The 21,251-nt window shown below is 41.9% G+C and overlaps 1 protein-coding gene across 2 annotated transcripts in view; it reads right to left on the bottom strand.

Moving 5' to 3' along the window:
* LOC142489353 (merlin-like) overlaps positions 1-21,251 on the bottom strand; it is a 216,878-nt gene that overhangs the window by 77,983 nt on the left and 117,644 nt on the right. For both annotated transcript variants that reach the window (XM_075589936.1, XM_075589935.1), the window contains exons 3-4: positions 7,163-7,288; positions 3,308-3,430 (exon numbers count right to left, since the gene is read on the bottom strand). In XM_075589936.1, the coding sequence (XP_075446051.1) occupies positions 3,308-3,430; positions 7,163-7,288 (249 nt within the window). The remainder of the gene's footprint in view (positions 1-3,307; positions 3,431-7,162; positions 7,289-21,251) is intronic.

Raw genomic sequence — 21,251 nt, 5'->3', positions numbered from 1 at the left:
AACTCCCGAGGCTTCACTCGTTCAAGTCCTCCAAATTGAACGCACAAATCTGGCAGGGGTGAGCGACAGATTCGTTTTCACGCTTCCTCTCCAGCTGCGTCTGGGCAGGTTTCGCTTGCAGCCATGCAACTGACACGGCCCCACTCTGAACAAGTCTCAATCTGTTTCTCTGTGCAAAGGCACAGAACAACAAAAGCAGAGCGGAGAGCATCAACTAGAAAGGAGGCGTGCGCTCTTTATCTTAACATGTGTGGTCAGGTACCCCCTGGGTCTCCCTTGCTGCCCTTACCTGGGATGCGGCTGCGGCTGGCAGCGGAGGCTAGGGCAGGGGCAGCGGAGGTCCGCAGCGGATCCCCTTGCCGGGGGGTCGCCATCTTACTGCAGCAACGCATGCGCAGTGACGCCTAGCGCATGCACAGAAGTGTCCCGACAACCGGCGGCCATTTTAGGAGCTTACACATGCGCAGTGCAAGCACATTTGCGGCGGCCATTACAGAGCAGGGCCATAGGGGAATTAGATGCCCCCTAATGCACAGGGGCTGCCGGACATGTGAGCCAGCACAGCTAATAGGGGTGCAGTCTTCCCCCTGCACGATAGTTGATACATTTGGCACGATAGAGGCAACGCCAGTCGGAGCTGGGACACAGAAGAATGAGGGTGAGTGTGCAGGGTGTCTATGGCCCCTGCACTAGGCCAGAGACCCCTTTATAGGCCCCAACTCCCACTAGCTTGTGGATACTACAGGGACATCCCCTCTAGATAGGGATATTGCCCTCTGTATTGAGTGCAGTGTCGGGGACACAGCAAGAAGACGCTGCATAGTATCATCGGCCTGTGGTCTGAGACCAGACACTCTTCATGGTGGGACCCTCCAACTGGATACCACACCACGTGGGGGCAGACAGCAACAGCGTAGGACAGAAGCGCCCTTTGTGTAGTCAGCGGTACCAGGTGCTGGAGCACCTGGCAGATATAAGACAAGTCATCAAGTGTACCAAATCTACACTCTCACGGTGGGCAGCGCTGTCTCACACTCCGGGGGTGGGTTGGTTCCTGTGGACACCAGGGTGGCTAGGTACACAGGACACCTCAGTGCGTTGAGGGACACTCACAGGGGTGCGGACTAGGTGGTTGGACAGTGGGATACGGTGTGTGGTTAAGGCCGTGCAAGGCCTGAGTTATCGTTTTACCTATTGCATGTCAGTAAACCTGCTATTATAAATGCTGTGTGTAATTATTGCATTGGGTCCTGTGAAGGGGTTATCCAGTGCTCTCAGGATCCCTCACAGGTGGTGGCGCTGTCACCAGACGGATCAGGTACACCCCAGGCTCCAAGCAGCGGAAGTTCGGGCCTCCTGTGAGCCACAGGTAAAGCACCACATACACTCAGTAGTCGCCACATCTTCCATAGCGTGGGGGAAACAGCGCTACATAAGAATAACGATTGTTTGGGAAGGAGTCGGCACATTATCACTACTATTCTAGCAGAAAAGTGGGTATTGTAATGTTAGATGGTGTGTAACCGCCAAACAGAGAGACTGGGGCCTATTGTCCCTGAGTTAATAATCTTCTCTGGTATTATTGTGAGAGGCTTGTCAGAGGTATTGTGAATATGAACGAATGGAAGGCACTGCAGCATCAAGTGGTTCCCCACATTAAAACGTACTCCAAGTTGTACATCCCAAAGAAGGTCCGTCTACTAGGCAGATGGATGTAAACTGTTGAACTTTTATTTAATAAACATCTTTGATTCTCCGTTCTGGAGAGTATTTATTTACCAGACACTGAATGGCCAATTGTGGCTTTAATAACAAAAGAGACATAAGGAAATCTGTGTTACCATTAGGTGATTTGCAATGACATGAGAGAGCGTCCTACCAGAGATTTCAAGTGAAATGCTATTGATTTAAAGCACTGGAATAGCAGGGTAATTAAACAACTCAACAAAAGCATAAGCAGATATTAGAAAAAACATTTAACTTCAAATAGTTGTTGTATGTGTATATACATATTACATATATTAGCAGGATAATGTTTATTTTAAAAGCCGTGCGCGCTTGACCGAAAACTAGTTTTGAGCTGGAAATCTCTGCTGAAGTTATGGTGTGACCCAGGGCTCCAAATTGGAGCAAAATCAGAGAATAACTGGCAGGTATATGCTGCCTTCCAGGTGAGGCTAAGCTGTTAGAAAAAAATGATTTCATACAAAAGCCACTTTACCCCCTTTCAAAACGGCAGATCATACCTTGTTCCTAACTCTTTCTAACTGACTCCAGTTGTGATGATGAATATCATTAAATTATATGATGTTAGCTAATATCATTCTATAATACTAGGTAATTATGTGCCATATAATTTGAAAAACAACAACAAAAAACTTTTAAAGTACAACTTTTTTTTTCTTTGTGTGACTATATATTACATATATAGAAAATGCACTAACTAAAGGCTTACTGCACTGATATATGGTTCACTCTAGTCCTTCTTTTCTAACACCAACCACAGTGCATCCTAGATAGCAAGAGTCTCAGATCTCTATTAATAATGGAGACTTGCAGAACTGGACTCCACCCTCATGAAGACACAAAGTAAGGCTGGCAATACGGAATTGACAGTACATTTTATATAAAATGCTCACTCAAGATGCAAGTTCTTACTCATGTGCTTGATAAGGGAAGAGCATGTGGAAGAGAAGCATCATAATTCTCACAGCTTCATTAGCAACTTCAACTTTGGAGTTGTTCTATGTCAGCTGCATGATTGGAGAAGATCAGATACCTGCAGAAGTTTCTCCTGGTATAAATCTTGGTTTGTCTTCAAGGGATGACTACATGATGATGGGCCAACAGCTGAGTGAGATTAACATGGATGAGGTCATTATTATTGCCTGTAGACAGTCTGGAAGACCAACCATAGATGTACCAGGCTCCTTTGATGAATTATGGTGGGGTATGTTGTGATATTCTGTACCAACACAGCCATTGACTACTATGGAAATGCTCACCACCTGTAATTCTTGGACCAGTCATGTTTTTGCATTATCCGCCATTTACACAGCATTATGGGGAATGAACATACATTACTACAAATCTCAGCTTGATTAGGGCCTGAAGGTAAAAAAATTATAATAATAAAAACAAGGCACAGCCGTGTTTGAACAACAGTGTGACTAGTTGAAGTTGTATGGAAATATACCTCTAGCTGAAAATATTGAATTCTCCCAATCACTACAATGCAAATGTAATAATTAGGCAAAGGGCTGTAGTTGTAATTAGCCATCAATAAATACATGAACCCTTTACCAACCTGCAGGAAGAAGAGATGCTGGGTAACATCTTGCACCAGCTCCTCGGATACATTTTCAGGGTAAAATTTGGCCAAAAAGCGGAATTTTATTGGATCTTCCTTGGGGACTTCCTGTTGCAACACCTGTTGGAAAATATACACGACCAGTCACGACCTTACAAAAGTGACAGAACAACACTATTGTCCTAAAGGAGCACTTAACATCATTTATTACATCCAGGCCTATGTATAGTATGATGCAGGTGTGAGACACACTGAAATGTTGGAGAAAAACTACTTGCTATATGGTCTGTCTTTCCTATAATACCTGTTTGCTATATTGGTACTCTGGGCTTTAAACAGCCCTTGTTGGGAAAAGGGAAAGGCCCTGCTCAGGACTGATCCTTCTATTTTGTTTGTTTGCTGAAAAGAAGCTGTATTATTTTTGTATGCCAAATTTTGAGACTAAATAAACAAACCAATTCAGAAACCCACGTGTGGTTGCATTGACCCTGCAACAGTGTCCTCGGTTTATTTTCCAGGGAAAGGGTATAAAGTTGTTACCACTCATAAAATGTTGCTTTCTAATTATAACACTGTTGCAGGGACAATGCAACGACACGTGGGTTATCTAAATAGGCTTGTTTATTCAGCCACAAAAACATGGAACATATAATGAGCTTTATTCAGCATAGGAGTAAGTACCTAAAAAAAACCCAGCTTAGAACAGTGCAGGCAAATAGTCCATAACAGAGTTTTGCCCTTTTCCCAGAAAAGGAGGTTCAAGGTCAAGAAAAACACAAAACAAGAGTAAGCGTCCCACTGTAACAGCCCTTGTTGCAGGCTTGTCTCCTTTCCAGAGTTTCAGTATGTTTTTCTCTGGTTCAGACAGGAATCAAGTGGGGTCTCTGGGTTCTTAAAGCCCCTTAACGAGGCAGCAGAGACATAGGGTTGCCAGGTAGCTTCTCCAAAAATACTGGACACGAGGGGGAAAGTTTCAACACACACACACACACACACACACACACACACACACACACACACACACACACACACACACACACACACACACACACACACACACACACACACACACACACACACACACACACACACACACACACACACACACACACACACACACACACACACACACCTCTCTCTGCTCCATGTTGTTTTCTCCTCTTTTTGGCCCCATCCCCAGGATACTGATTGGCTGCATTACCCAGCTGCAGCCAATCAGGATGGAGGAAGCTGCCCAGCTCCCATGCAACAACCCTGCTCTCTCCATGCTCAGAGAAATACTGCAGCCCCACAAGCCAGTCAAGTCACTATGTCCAGAGATGTTATACTGGACACATACATGAGCAGTATTACCTCTCATCTTTTACTGGACAGTGTCCAATACAGGACAGTCCAGTTTAATACTGGACACCTGGCAACCCTACGTGGTGGGACCTGGTTAATTAACCCAGTCTTTTCTCAAGCTGGGATTAACCAGGTCACTGCTGGACTCCAGACCTATACATAGGTCTCCTAGGCATAGTGTTGGGATAGTGAATTCACCCTGTCACAAGCACCAAATCCAAAATAGTATCTTTTTGCATTCCCACAATTTAATACATCTGAATTCTCCTGTGATAAGCACACATTGTTGGTGTGTCCATTTACAACAGGGACAGGGGGATGTATAAGAAGCAACATTGAGAGCTTGCTTTATGATGCCTGGGTGTCAATAGCCAGACTGACTAATCCATGTTCAGTCTCTTTATTCTGACACTTAAAGCTGCAGTTCATGCAATATCCTGCATGTGTGTTCTTTTTTTAATAAATCAGTTCTGTAGTAAGAAAAAATACTTATAGCATTTTCTGTTTTAAAAAACAACAACTTTGAAAGACCAATTTTCTTGTATTCTATTTTAACAAGCATGCTTGTTCCTATAGCAACGATTTACATTCCCCATATTTAAAGATGTCGCCAAACTTTGCCGATCAATAGACAGAGAACGAATTGACCGGCAGCCATGCATTTTTTTTCGGTAATTAAAGATTGCCCACATTAAACTATTGAAGTAAAAAAATAAATAATAAAAAAAAAAACCGGAGCCTGAACTGCAGCTTTAATAAACAACCCTGAATTTACAGGAATAAAACATAGGTGAGTGCATGTAACCCGGATCTTACACACACCCTTTATGTGGTAAGCCTTTAGAAAACCTCAAGCTTTGAGGGCTGACGTAGCATTTACAATATGAAAAATGCGCTTCTGCACACCCACGCTCTGAAAATATTCTAATCACTGAGAACGGGAGACTGAACTAAATGCATACAGTATGTAATGTGTGGATTAGTTACCAATGCAGCATTACACAAGAGGGGGAAAGGGTTTACAAATGACACAAGAATAAATAAGTCACATATTTACACCTAATTTGATAGGAAAAAGGGAAGAGAAAGCACACCATAAATACATTCATGCACCTCTGATGCAGGGGCCCTGAGATGGCTCCGAAGGTTGGATACCTTTAAATATGGACTAAATACCCTCTTTTTTCCCATCTACTTGTAGTGCTGTGTCCCCTTCCCTGGTCTTTTGATTTTGGACTTGTGAAGTATCTTTTTTATATAGCTATTTTGAGATATCTCTTATTTGGAAACGTTAAACATGATCAGCAGTTGCTGCGTATGTAACCTTACAGCCCATATTTATTAACTTAAATGGGCTGCAAGGGGTCTTCCGGCACAAGGTGTGTTCTGGAATAGCACCGCTTAGTAAATACGTGTCTACATACTGGACGTTAGTGACAGTAGATATCGTTGTGCCACAACAAATGAAGTGGCTTCTTTTATTACACTCCCATTCCAGAAGGAATCGTATTATTGAAAAGCTTTCACCTATTTAGTCTATAGACAATCTTTGGCAGATTTCTAGGAAGCTATATATTATGAGAAAATAAGTAATTTTCTTATGACATCTTCACTTTTTCCCCACTATACTGTTAGCAAAGGTATCTTCCAAGTTTAGCACAGTGTTCATCTCAAGGAACAGTTTTGTTAAGTATTTAACAAAGTTTCTTACAATTTCCATGCACAGGCGTACAGGTGTACATGGAAATGGTAAACTTTGTTAAATACTTAATATTAAAATGTTGTTTTAACCTCTTGATTAAGTACAGAAAGTCAAGTGTTTGTGGGCCTATGTATCAGTTTTCCCCATAGTCGCTGTCCCCCTTTCCCGTTCCCTCCCAGTCTGCCTCCCCCTTTCCCTCCCCAGCACTCTCTCTCCCCTCTCTCCTTGTCACTCACTCTCCTCTGTTATGCTCACACCCCCTGACATACTGTACACAAACACACAAAACAGAACAAATACACACAGGACAGACACACCCAGCCTCACCTCCCTCCTGTCCCACTGTTTCCTCCTCTGCTTGGTCTCACCCCCAGGCCCCTGACACCTCTTCCAGATTGGCTGTATTACCCAGCAGCAGCCAATCAAGGTGGAGGAAACTGCTCTGCCACCTAGCAATTTCCCTGCTTCCTCTCTGCTCTGGGAGATCAGGGAATTCCTGTGCTGAGTTAGAAAAGTGCACTAAACAAACTATTGCCTTTTTTAAAATTAAACATTTACCACCCGAAAAATGTTGCCACTCAAGGCGGCCGCCTAGTTTGCCTAATGGTTAAACTGGCCCTGACTACATTGCTATTGAAGACTTCCACAGCTAGAAAAGGGAGATTACTATATTTTACCATATGAAGCTATTACAGTATACCTATTTGTGTTTGTCAAAGGAGTTAAACAACATCGTTGTAAAACATCAATATGGAGACCAAAATACTGACGTTTCACTGATCAGAAACACATATTGGACGCCTTACCTTTTTTTCCAACTTCAACCAGGTATCCATCCAATTTGCTGTGAACTGCAGGCCAAAGAACCAGGTCTCTCTAAGCCCCAACATTCTGCAAACCAAGTCAAATAGGTCATTGCCCTTCCAGTTCATCTACAAACAAAAACAGAGAAAGACAGACGCTGATTAATTAGAAAGCTATAACACAATACTTATTACATTCCTCACAAAGAAATGTGGTAGATGTGCCTCCGGCACTTCCAACTCCAATTAAGATGGAGCATGCATTATTATTATTATTATTATTATTATGCATTATTATTGTTTTCATGAAAACGTTACACAATGACATGTATGCAAAGAGGTAAAAGCGCACACAAATATTTTACCGCTTGGATATTGTGACCACTTACTTTATAATGATATGATATTCAGAGCAGCCCAATGAAGCGCTCATTCACTGGAATCAACTTTTATTAATCACTATAAGCCTTATGGTTAAGGACTGTAAATACCGGCTCACCCCAAATGGTTTATCAAGTGCAGTGTTTTGTCCCTGTGGACGCTGGAAGGGTCTGGGAATCTCTGGAACAGTATAACCCCCTGTGACTCCTTGTTTGGCCAGCAATTCGGGCTGAACTTGGATTCAATTTGTGGAGCCTGAATTGTCCTCCTTGCGAATAGATTCATATTCACATTATGAAGTTTGATTTGCAAATGTAGCCATGACACTGGCCGTAGCATTTTGTACGGGCCATACATGATTGAATAACAGTACTGAGTACAATACTGATACAGAAAACGTGTTTCTGGGTTGTTTTTTTTCCAATCAAGCAGATAGATTGCCATGTACACCATTAATGTTTAACAGATCCAAACATGAATACCGCGCTTTACAAAAATGTTTTATAGGGAAATATAATACAAAATGGGAATAGATGCATCCAATATAGAACTGTACAGTATATTGGGAGGAAGAAGTCATTTCACCCTAAGAACTATACAGTGTCCAAAACTAACTCCAAAACAATGGAAGGAGGGGCACTTATGATTACTGATGACAACCTCTGCAAGACGGCATCTGCCTGGGCCTGACACAGTTGTATTGAGGGGTAACAGCACTTCTTCCCTGTAGTGACCGCTCTGCAACCTCTATACTGAGAGCGAACAGGGAGACACTCCTTCCTTTCTCTGACGCTGTTGTCTTCAACTCCTACTGTAGTAACAGACCATTGGTGATGCGCAAAGGCATATATACATAGATAAGCTGTCCCCAAATTCAGGGCATGTTGCTGTCTCACTCAGCTTGAGTTGGGACAATCCCCCTACATTTGCTAAAATTGGCAATTCCAAGTCTATACAAAAAGCTGGACAAAAATCATGGATTTTGTACACCCTGATCTACTTGTCCTATCTGGTGTTGATAGACATTTTTATTTGTGACTTTAATGGGTTAAGATCTTGCTTCTCAACTATCATTTCCCACGCTCTTTTGAAATTCTAGTTGGCAAAATCTGCCTCCCCTTTTCTAAACCCATCTTGCTCGCTGGCATCTACCGCCCCCCTAAAGCCCCTCTACAATCCCTGGCTGATATCACCCAGTTTCTTGGCTCATTTCCTCTCTGAACGAGAAGAGTGAGCTGCTAGTTCTTGGGGATTTCAACTTCAACTGGCTTGACCCTAAAAACCATAAAATCCAGATACAACTCAAGTCACTTAACCTATCACAACTCATTTCCCAACCCACACGGATAAACCTGAAATCGCATAACCATTCCTTGCTAGACTGGATTCTCTCCTCAAACCCCAGCAGAATCCAATCCTCTGGCATCCTTCCTGACATTTTCAGTGACCATGCAATAGTGTACTGTGTAAGGAAAATTAAAACGCCCCATTCAAGCCCTAAAGTTCTCCTCACTAGAACATTTAAAAACTTTAACCCTGTAAGAAATCCAATTTAGCAATAATTATATTGTAATGAATGAATCTGTTATCAAAGGCAGAATGTTAAAGTATACAGTATAATAGTCTGGACTTTCCTTCATATCTATATATTATCTGATTGTATGTTCAGTTATTGTTACATATGCAGTATTCTAAGTGAAAGGTCAGATCTATTCTGACAGACAGAATTGACCCTAAAGGTCAATTCGTGGCCTCAAGTTGTTGAACAGCTGCAAGTCCTAACTGGGAAAAATGCTGCATAAGACTTTCCCATTCAGCAAGTTTGAAAACTACTTATATGTTCAGGGGTAGTTCATATGACATCAGTAATGTAGGTGAATACCAACAGTGAGCTTAGTAATAAGCTTTAGGAAGGAAGGATGGAGAGAAGATAGGCCAGAGGAAGAAAGACCAGGCCAGAGTGATGATATCATGAAGAGGAGAAAGAAGGTTACTATGTGCAACTATTCTTAAGAATATCAATCTATTTGAAACATCATCGTCATTCTTACTATTTTTGTATGTAAGTAATTATTTTCAAAATAAACGTTTTGTTTTTGTGTGCAAACGGCAAGAATGCTGAATTCTGTTATTCTGACGTCAGTCTATAGAAAAAGCGAATTTAAGGACATTTAACATTGGCGAGCCAGCCTTCATTCCGTTTTTTCGTCACATTTGGATTAGAGGGGGTGTGGTCGATTCCTGGATCCAAGATTTGAGAAAAATTGAAACGAACCAAAGGAAAAAAAGAAGTGTCAAGTTTTTGGTAGATTTGACTACAGTTGATTAACAGATCAGAGACAGAGAACCACGTTTCACGAATCTCCTAGAGGGAGACGGACTGTTCGGGGGGTTGCCTTTGTCTGGTTAAGTTTCCCAAGGAAGAAGGTACATTTGCGGGACGTGCAGGGAGCATTGTCTGGAGCATTTGTATGCGCTGAATGGAATAGCGTGGAATTTCTTCAAAGAAACGTTGCGACGTTTGTGGGGGAACAATTCGAGTCTTGGAGCACAAGTTTTCGGTGAAAGAAAATACTTAACAAAACGTAAGTAATGGAATTTATTAATTCATATGCAAATGACAGTCATATGATGTTAAATGTGTTACCTCATACATCTACTGACACTGAATTGTGGAGTTCTCTATGGAATCAGGTGCAAATAGAAAATGAGAGAATAGATAAGAAAATACTAACTATGCATAAAAATAAGAAAAAATTAAGAAATGTCATGAAAATTATCAAAGTGTTTAATTTGATGGTTTTCAATGATGAGAAATCGCATAAAATCGAAGTTGTAAAAACTGATCAATGTTCAAATTGTAACATTTTACATAAACGCATACATGAGTTAGAAAAACCAATTGAAACATCTAATATCAAATTTGCATGCGCTGTTGGTAAAGACAAAAAGAAAAACGATACTCAAGGGGCATCTTTTATTCCTAGTTCTAGTGCAGACGTGGATGTGACTGACATTAGCAGCACAGAACTGACAAGGAAAAAATTTCTTGACAAAGCAGCCACACTGAATTTAAAAATTCATGATCATTTAATGAAGGTATTAAAAGATATACCTGATTATAAAAATCACCTGGATGCATTTCATAATGCAGACATTTTTGAATCTTATACAGATCGATTTAATTTGACTGAGGAACAAAGAAATAAGATTTACAAACTGTGGTTTCCAACTCACATGAGTCGAAGGTTAAAAATGCCTGTCAGCATGCCTCAAGCGGATGATAACGGTGATTTTATACAAGGGTCTTGCATTGACAGGCTTAATCAATTAATTTACATTTCCACCGGACATGCCATTACCGTTGATATTTTAGAAGATCTTAAACCCAAAATTACAGAGGATACTTTTGAGTTTATGTTAAAATTCCAGACTGCATACAAATTACTGTTTTCTGATCAAGATTCTGAAGAGAAAATGATTAGAGCATTTGTAAAAAAATTTACATTTTTAGATCCCGTAACATTAGCAATTGCTTCTGAGAAAGAATCATTAGAAGTTGCTGCTCTTTTTATTGATAATATTAGACATCAGTTTTTGCAGAATAATCCCAGACTTAAAATCTCAGAAATTGTTAATGATAGAAATGTCTTTCATGACACTCAAAAAAGTAAAAGCTCTTGGAACAGTCAGAGTGACAGGAGTGACAACTGCAGAACAGACAAGCCTTTGCGGCTGCAAGGTTTTAAATGTTTTCATTGCGGAGAAATAGGGCATTATAGAAGAAACTGTGACAAATTCTTAGATCTACAAAAAAGTTTGCGGAAAGAGAATGTATTTGTTCAGCACACAGCACCAAAGCAAACACGGGATGCTCTCCTTGTAAAAAAAATTACAGAAATCATGGCTAATTACAAAGACACTAATGATCTCACACACAAACAGGTTTGTAACATAACTCACATAGACGAAAGACTTAATTCATCCTGACTATACTATCGGAAACCAAGTCCTCTTGAAGTATTAACTCCAGTAACTTTGGATAAAGAAGGAACCTTAGGGGGGTTTGATACAGAGTTTTTAATAGATACCAAGGCACAGTTAAGTGTAACAAAAGAAAAGTTACCAATGTTGTCAGGAACACCTCTTTGTAATATTGTGGATTTAGGCAATAAGGTAATTTGGAAAGATTCTAAAGGTAGAAAGCCTGTGTTAATTAATCCTTCTGAATATGGTAACGAGAGAAGTGTTTGTCCAATTGAAATGGTCACCAGTGAGTTTCAATTGCCTGAACTCAGTGATAATTTTTGTCTCAAGCCAACACTTAAGAATGATTTCCAAATAACACAAAAAACAGGACAGGATTTTCTCACTGAAGGAAATGCAATAGTTGATTCCTTGGCTAAGGAAGAGGTTTTAACAGAACAGAATGTAGTGCTTACAGAGACTAGTGCCACAGCGACAGTCAGACACAAAGATATGCAGCTCCTTTCCTTTACAGAGAAACAGGCAAAGGATACGTCCATTGCTATTTCCCGCGTTGATTTAAAGCCTTCTTGTGTCCATAAAGAAAAGGCCATAAATCATGAAAGTTTGGGTCACGTAGGACAAGAGACACTTTTGGAAAGTTTAAAAGGAAATCCTGGGCTCAAAAGGCAAAAACCACCTTTCCAATGTATTGCACCAGCAGATGGCCCATGGTCCACATTGCAAATTGATCACAATGGTTCTTTACCCTCAGGGAAGAATGGGTTAAAATATGCTTGGATTACGAGAGCTGTCTTTTCAAAATGGGTTGAGAGCATTCTGGTCAAGCAAAATGATGCAATTACTACAGCACAAGTTTTTTGGAATCATGTTTTTTCCAGATGGGGTTTTCCACGCATTCTTGAGTCAGATAGGGGTTCTCTTTTCACAGGTTTAGTGATGAAAGTTTACATGTGAAATTTTATGGATTACATAAAGATTTAAAGTATCATCCATAATCAGTTGGTAGAATTGGATTTAAAATTTAGGAATTAAAATAGGTCTTCTGTATTTCCAAAATTTTAAAAGGGGGGGAAGTGAAGTAGATGACAATTATGATCATTTTTTTATGAAAAAGGTCTTTGGTAAACAAATTGAGAAGGATCTAATGATATAATTAACATTATAATTAACATTATGATAAAGGTTAAGTTTGTGATTTATGTACGTAATATGTCGATTGTAAGTGTATGGTCCAGATGGACTAAGGTTAAATATATTTACCAATATAATGATACTGCTGTATTTTTACAGGTCTTATGTAATTATGTGATGAATAAAGAATCAGATTGGATGATCGGGATCAAGATGAATGAGGAAAATCAACAAGAGTCATCACCGATGGGACTGAATATTTTTTCATTTTTTAGGAAAAAGAACAAAATGACTATTTTTATTATATTTATTACTACTGGGACTATTGAAAGAAATAATCAATGCTGAAAAAGTACAACGGGGAATTACATCTCTAGGAGTACAACAAAGTTTGCTAGAAGAATTATTATTGGTTCAAAATTATACAGATTTATGGGTGCGATGTACAGTGTGTACAAGTATTATTATTTTTTCTTTAAAAGTCCATATTGGGAAAAGAAAGAGTTTTATTTCCTATAATATTTCCTATAACAGTACAAGAAATAGTGGTAGTAATATTCAGTTATTATTTTATAGTCTCCAATATCTAGATTTTATTTTTTACACAATTATAGCAGGATTTTGAATGGATAGATTTTTTACATTTTTATTCTAAAACAATCTGTTTACTACACCAGATCAAGATTATTTATCGTTCATGCTTACTTTGTATTGAAACAGTAAAAACCTTTAATGATTGAAGAATTAAATTGCATTGGAGGAAATCCAATAAGAATATATTTACACATTCTTGAGAGATGTAAATATGGTTCCATTACAGTTTAATATAGAAATGGACTGAAGAAATTTAAAAAGATGAAAGTTTACTTCAGATATTACAAAAACAATTAAAAGCAGAAATTGTTTTTCAACATGAAGAAGGTAAACTAAAAGAGACAGAACATGATGGGTAATTACAGGCTTAATGGGCAAAGTTTTTAAAGAAATCTGTTATAATGTATCAGTATTGGAAAATATCTCATTTGTCTTCATCATTGTACGTTGTTATAACATGATATATTGTTTTTCAACTATTGGTAATATGTATTGTGAAGGCAGAGTAATTCAGAGGTGTGCTGTATTTTGACATTCTGTTTGATAATTTTTGAATGTGATATGTATGGTTGTTTGAATGATTTATAGTGATTCTATTACAATCTAATTTAGGGGGGCTGTAAGAAATCCAATTTAGCAATAATTATATTGTAATGAATGAATCTGTTATCAAAAGGCAGAATGTTAACGTATACAGTATAATAGTCTGGATTTTCCTTCATATCTATATATTATCTGATTGTATGTTCAGTTATTGTTACATATGCAGTATTCTAAGTGAAAGGTCAGATCTATTCTGACAGACAGAATTGACCCTAAAGGTCAATTCGTCGCCTTAAGTTTATATGTCCAGGGGAAGTTCATATGACATCAGTAATGTAGGTGAATACCATGTTGGGATATAACATTTTAAAAAGGTTAAAATGGCTGACTGGGTGGGTCTTTATGGATAAATACAACAGTGGGCTTAGTAATAAGCTTTAGGAAGGAAGGATGGAGAGAAGATAGCAGCAAAAATGGAGACTGCGCTCGTCTGTTCTCTCCTGGATATCTCTGCTATCCACCTTCTCCTGCAGCTCCCAAATCCTCCGGCGATCACCCGGGATAACAGTCAGAAAGTAACAAAAAAAGTTGGAGCGCAGAGAGAAAAAAAGTGGTATTAGACAAAATCACTTTATTGGGTAAAATAACATCTAAAACTTACAATCAGTAAAAGCTGCATCGCCCGTGGGGTTCCCAAGCCAGTCCTCACTAACACTGCCTCCCTCGGCAGTGCCCTACTGCGAGTCGCTACCCTGCTACAACCCGGAAGAGGAAGTCCAATGCTGGGCTCTCTCGCGAGATCGCTGTTCGGGAAGTGCTGGCTCTGGCTGGATATTAAAAATGAATGAACCCCTGTAGGCTATAGGTACCACTCTCCAAGACCGAGTGTGTACCCTATATTCTATGCAACCCCTCAACGCGTTTCGCGCGATCTTGCGCTTCGTCAGGAGAGAAGATAGGCCAGAGGAAGAAAGACCAGGCCAGAGTGATGATATCATGAAGAGTAGAAAGAAGGTTACTATGTGCAACTATGCTTAAGAATATCAATCTATTTGAAACATCATCGTCATTCTTACTATTTTTGTATGTAAGTAATTATTTTCAAAATAAACGTTTTGTTTTTGTGTGCAAATGACAAGAATGCTGAATTCTGTTATTCTGACGTCAGTCTATAGAAAAAGCGAATTTAAGGACATTTAACAAACCCACAACAGTTTCTGGATGACCTTACCAACTGCCCATGGCACAGAATCGATTTAATTCCCGACCCTGATTCTGCACTCGACTATTTCCAATCCGAGTTCTTAAAACTCTGCGATACCCATGCTCCACTATGCAAAATAAGGGTACGGGGGGGCCATCTTCCATGGGTTACAACTGACCTTATTGCACTCTACCAGCTCAGGGATACCTTGTGGAAAAGCTACAAAGTAACTGGCACTACCAAGGATCTCAATCACTACAGATGCCTGCGGAACATGTGCACAAGGCAAACAAGGCATGCAAAAGCACAATATTACTCTGACAATCTCCACCAAAATACATCAAACCCAGCTAACTTCTGGAAGGTTATCAACAATATATTCCAGCCTCCTAACCATCAACAACCAAGTAATATCACTAAGGGGGATATTACTCTGACAAACCCCACTGACATTGCAAATGCATTCAATGATTACTTTGTGGGGTGTGCTACTAACTTATTAGCGAAACGCAGCCCAAACCACAAACCTGAATCTCATCCTGGGAGTGCCCACATAGCCCCACCCCTTCCCAACACTGCCCACAATTTTCAATTTGGCCCAGTATCTGAAGAGGAGATTACACAAGCGCTCCTCAAACTAAAACTAAGCAGCCAATGCGGACCTGACTTGCTAAAATCTAGGTTCCTACGACTTGGTGCCCCAGCCATTGCCAAACCAATTGCTTCCATAGTCAACTCTATCCTGTCTGCAGGCCATATCCCTAAGACCTGGAAAATTGCCAGAGTTGTCCCAATCTTCAAAAGTGGGGACAAAAACACTGTCTCAAACTACAGACCAATCTCACTTCTCCCAATTCTATCCAAAGTCATGGAAAAATGTGTCCACTCCCAATTAAACGACTACTACACCAAGACAAATTTCCCTAGCCAATTCCAATCTGGCTTTCGTCCCAAACACTCCACCGTAACTACCCTGCTAAAAGTTTGCAATGAAATCAAGTGTGGAATGGAACGGGGACAACTCACTGGTGCAGTATTCCTAGATTTTGCAAAGGCTTTTGATACAGTTGATCATGTTATCCTGCTTAACAAACTCCAGAGCTCTGGAATAGGGAAACATGCTTTAAACTGGTTTCAGTCCTACCTATCAGGAAGATCCCAACATGTGTCCATCTCAGGCTCTAACTCCAACCCCCTGGATATCACCTGTGGTGTCCCGCAAGGCTCTGTTCTGGGGCCCCTACTCTTCTCAGTGTTCATTAATGATCTTCCCACAGCTTGTAAGGAAGCCTCAATACACATGTATGCAGATGACACAATCCTATATGCACACAGCCATAGCCTCTCTGACCTTCAACACATACTTCAGTCTGACTTTTTGAGACTCGAAAACTGGATTTCCCAAAACAAACTGTTTTTAAACACTGACAAGACTGTAACAATGGTATTTGGGACCAAGACTAAATTCTTAAAGCTTCCAGCGACTGAGCTCCATATTAGAACCAACACTAACACCACCCTAACCCCTGTCACTAGTTTTAAATACCTGGGCTTATGGTTTGACTCCCACTTAACATTCGGAATGCACATTGATACCCTGACAACCAAGACCTATGCCAAACTAGGGGTACTTTACAGGAACAAATCCTCCCTAAGTCTCCTGGTCAGAAAGCGTATCGTACAGCAGATGCTAATGCCAATTATTGACTATGGAGACATAGTATATGGCTCGGCTCCTCAAACCCACCTTAGCAAACTTGACACCCTCTACAATTCAATTTGTCGTTTTGTTCTCCAATGCAACTACAACACACATCACTGTGAAATGCTCAAAGAACTAGATTGGTCATCACTAGAGTCTAGGCGCAAAGTTCACCTTTCCTGTCTTGCCTTTAAATTCTTTATGGGCAAGCTACCCAGCTACCTGAACAAGCTCCTCACCCCTACCACATGCAGCACTTATCACCTGAGATCAGACTCCAAAAGACTGTTCATGGTCCCAAGGCTCAACAAAGTATCCGTCCGTTCCTCCTTCTCTTACCGTGCACTCCAAAACTGGAACAACCTACCAGAGACTCTCACATCCACCACCAGTTTAAATTCTTTCAAATCTAAGGCTGTCTCACATTTTAATCTGGTCTGTAACTGTTTCATACGCCCATAACATATATTTTCTTTAACGGTGCATGCAATGTCTTGTATATAATGTACACCCTGTTCATTTATGTAACTGTATTTGTAACCATGTATTATTTGTCTTAACTCTGTGCCCAGGACATACGTGAAAACGAGAGGTAACTCTCAATGTATTACTTCCTGGTAAAATATTTTATAAATAAATAAATAAATACATTTCACTGAAGACTCTTGAAGTGCACATTATAAATCCAATTATATTTACCCAAAAAGTATATAGTACATCGATTTTAATAATGTAACCAAAAAATATTTTTTTTAAACCAATGAAACAATAGAGATGCTGTTACTTTCTCCTCAGCAGGTAAACCATCATGGACTAGTGCTGGCATGTGTAACATTGAATGAGTCAGAAAGGCTACAGTTCATTTTTATTATTACCCATCTGTCTGAGTTCTGATGTTTGTAGAAAAATCTAAATCTAAATACTTTGTTGAGCCTTGCCCCGTGATTGGTCAAGGCTCTCCACCGGAGATACCCAGACAAACCTAAACAAGGATCGTCCAAATGACACTTTTTGAGGGAGGTGTAGTGTCAGAGATGTCCCTGATGAGAGTTGAACTCGGGTCCTTCCTGCTCATATCCAGCAGTTCTCCCTCGCTGCCACCAGGACTGCTGATCCTGACTGCCTTAGTTTGCAGACAACTCACTATAGATCATAATGAGATAATCTCCTCCACCTGTCACATGCCTCCAGACTGACCTATGTAAACCTCCTTTTCCTGTTACTTTTTGCTTGTTTATACTGGTGCTTCCTGGATAGACTAGCTCACTGCCTTGCTGCACATTGTTGTTCCTGATATCATTACCACACCCCTGCTTGCCTACCAACTATGCCCTTCGCTGCCTGGACTTTTGCCTGTGATACAGACTTTGACATAAAGGCTCTGTGTAACAGGGGACTTATCCCTGTTCAGTAATGTGTCTTTAATCCAGCAATGTGGTGGTTAACCTCTTGTAGTTAATTACTAAACACCACCTGCCTGAATTAGATGGCTTAGAAAGCCTGTCTTTTGAAACAGGAAGTGAGAACTCTTTTGCTGACACCTGAGCTGAACTTGGAGACACACTTGTTTTGAGCTCTGCCAAAAGTTAGCAGAGCTGCTTTCAAGACACAAGGCCCAAATAAAACTTCTAAACCTGGATGCTGATTTTCTGTGCACGCTCCGTGCGGTTCCAGGAGAGCAGAGAAGCTTACTCTACAGCTGATAAACAGATAAGACTTTCATTATTAAGAGACTGCTTATATCTGCTTATTTTCATGCTATATTTGGGGCTGGGGAGAAATGCTTGACTAGGGAGATGTGAATTGGTTGCATAGTGTTTTCACTAGAATTACTCCCAAGTGAATGGAAGCTTTGTTCCCCCCCCCTGTGTTTGGATAATTTTCCTGAAAAAAAGGAACAGGCACAATAAAGCCTATTATAATTTCACATTATAAAGCCTCCTAATTGTGTACCTCTGTGAACGTCCGTCCACACTCTGCCATTTGCAGCCACTGGGATCCAATCCACCGCAAGACTTGACAATTACATTTTTTTATGAAGCTCTTTGAGTTGGACACATACACTACTGATAGGATGACGATATGTCATTATATGGCTTTAGCCGGGACAGCCTCAGATTTTCATTAAATGTCCCGGTGTACGGCGCATGCGCAGCGGCTGACTGAATGGACATGTGAGCCGTTAGCTCCGTTCACAGCCGGCAAATAATTAAATAAAGAAAGCACTAAAAACACGGAGATCCCCTCCAAACATAGTTTCCCAAGCAGCTAAAAGTGCGAGGATGTCGAAGGGGACGAGATCCAAAAGACCCTCCACAGTCTTAACCGATTATTTAGCAAAAGGAGATACGGCGCGCGCCAAAGGCCATGAGGGGCCCACACAGAGCGGCACCGACTCGGAGGAAAGCGGCAGAGAAAATCAAGTCATGCGGAGGAGGGACATGAAGGAATTCTATCTAGATATCAAAAGGTGCCCCCAAACGGAATCAGCTGCACTGCGGGCCGATATTGGTAGCATAGGAGTGCGTACAGACTCCCTGGAGAAAAAGCTGGACTCTACTATAAAAGCCCTACATAAAACTGACAAGCAGCTGGCCCAAGTTAAGGACACGGTGCGAGACCTCACGGACAGGCAGGAGGACTCGGAGAATCGCGACCGCCGCAACAACGTGCGGATCAGGGGGGTGCCGGAGGAAGAAACAGATCCAGAGGATTTCCTGGGAAGATGGCTGACACAACTAATGCCTGATAGATCCAAGCAGGACACCCATCTGGACCGGTGTCACAGGGCCCTGAGGTCGAAGCCGCAGCAGGGGACCCCGCCCCCCCCCCCCCCCGCGACATCATAGCGCACTTTCACTTTTTCAAAATAAAAGAGTCTTTCTGCCAAATGACCCGTAATGATGCTGCGTTTGAGGGCCACAAACTCCAAGTTTACCAGGATATATCCCCCACCGCCCTCCTTAAAAGAAGGCAGCTTACCCCCATCACCAAGGTGTTCCGCGATGAGGGGATGCGGTACAGATGGCTATATCCGTTCGGCCTCCTGGTCACCCGAAGCGGGACCTCACACACGCTGAGGCGCCTGGAGGAGGGGGGGAGCTTTCTCACTAAGCTGGGGCTCCATGATAAAATCCCGGAGGACGCAGCTGGAGGAAGAACAGCCCCGGACCCAGCTTGGAGGGAGGCGAGAAGAGCCGACAAGAACAGGCAGCCCCGCAGCCCTAAATGAGAAGATGCCGAAGGGACTCAATTAAAAATGCATTTAAACATTTTCCTTCGATGTTCCTGTTGTTGCTGCTGAAGCCCTACAGTTGTGGGCTCTGGAGGGGCCCCGTTGTGTCCTGGTGGAAAAAGGCCCCATGCTACCTATTACGCCCAGTGGTTCACCTCAGAGACTGGCGGCAATCTTGGTTCAGCTCCGGCGGTAGACTGGGATCGAGGAGGAGCCAGATGACGTAGGAGAGGAGGAGCCGGTGACCCTCGCGAGAAGTCCCGGCGGAAAGGGACTGCGTACCTCCAAGATGGCGACGGGAAGAGCCAGATGGGGTGGAGCCAGCGATGCACACCGGAAGTGCCAAAAAGCACCGACAATAAAGGAACTCCCTCACACAGCCAGGGAAAGAGAGGGAGGAAAGGGGAGAGAGAGAGGAGTAGATGTAGGGGGGAGGATAAGAAAAGACGAAGTTGGAGGTAGGAGCAAAGGTAAGGGCAGAGAGTTAGCAGAGGATAGAGGCAGCGGGGGAAAGTGAGGGGATGGTGGTGAGAGGGGGAGAACGAGGATACGGGTGGAAAGCAGAAGGAGGGGGTAAGTGTAGGAGGCAAGGGGGGAGGGGGTGAAAGAGCGATGGTAGTGGGTAAAGGGAGGGGGGAGAGGGAGATACGGAGGTGGGAGTGCTCCAGGCATAAGAGGTGCCAACAGGAGATAATGAAGGGAAGGGGCCGTGAAGCAGTGAGGAATTAGTATGCAGAGAGATACAAAGTAATACATAGCCACAGAGGATGGGGCCAGAAGGTTGGGGGCACAGGATAGAGTTTATAGGAGCTACAAGGGGTAAGAGAGGAGGGGAGCAACATCAGTTGTTTCAGTTGTTAAGGGTTTTTAGTTCAGTTGATCAAGTGCTTTAGAAGTAAAATCTTGTTTGGAAATAACAAAGTTAATGTTAAAGATAATGGGATGCCGGCTGAGACTGAGGTCTAGCCGTCGACATGTGTCTGCATTCTCGGGTTGGTTGCCCGAGACCCAGAGAAAGTCCTTGGGAGAAGGTGGAATGAGAGGAGGACTGGAGGGGGCTCTGTCGGATTCCACCAACCCGAAGGCAAGGGTGGAGCAGTGGTCTCAGACCACGGACGCCTCCCCCATCTTGTTTTCTATGTTTTTCTTGTCTATTTCCCCTTATGTATCCCATGTCCCCTGTATATCCTCCCCATCCCACCCCTCCTCCTGCTAGGTGGTGCCCCGCCGAAGTTGGGCAAAACGTTGTGCACTGCAGAGGAACAGAGGCTCTCCAGCGCACGCCAGACACTCCAACTAGAGACACAACAAA

The sequence above is a fragment of the Ascaphus truei genome, chromosome 3 (assembly GCF_040206685.1).
Source record: "Ascaphus truei isolate aAscTru1 chromosome 3, aAscTru1.hap1, whole genome shotgun sequence".
NCBI lineage: Eukaryota > Metazoa > Chordata > Amphibia > Anura > Ascaphidae > Ascaphus > Ascaphus truei.
This window is presented reverse-complemented; position numbering and strand designations above follow the sequence as displayed.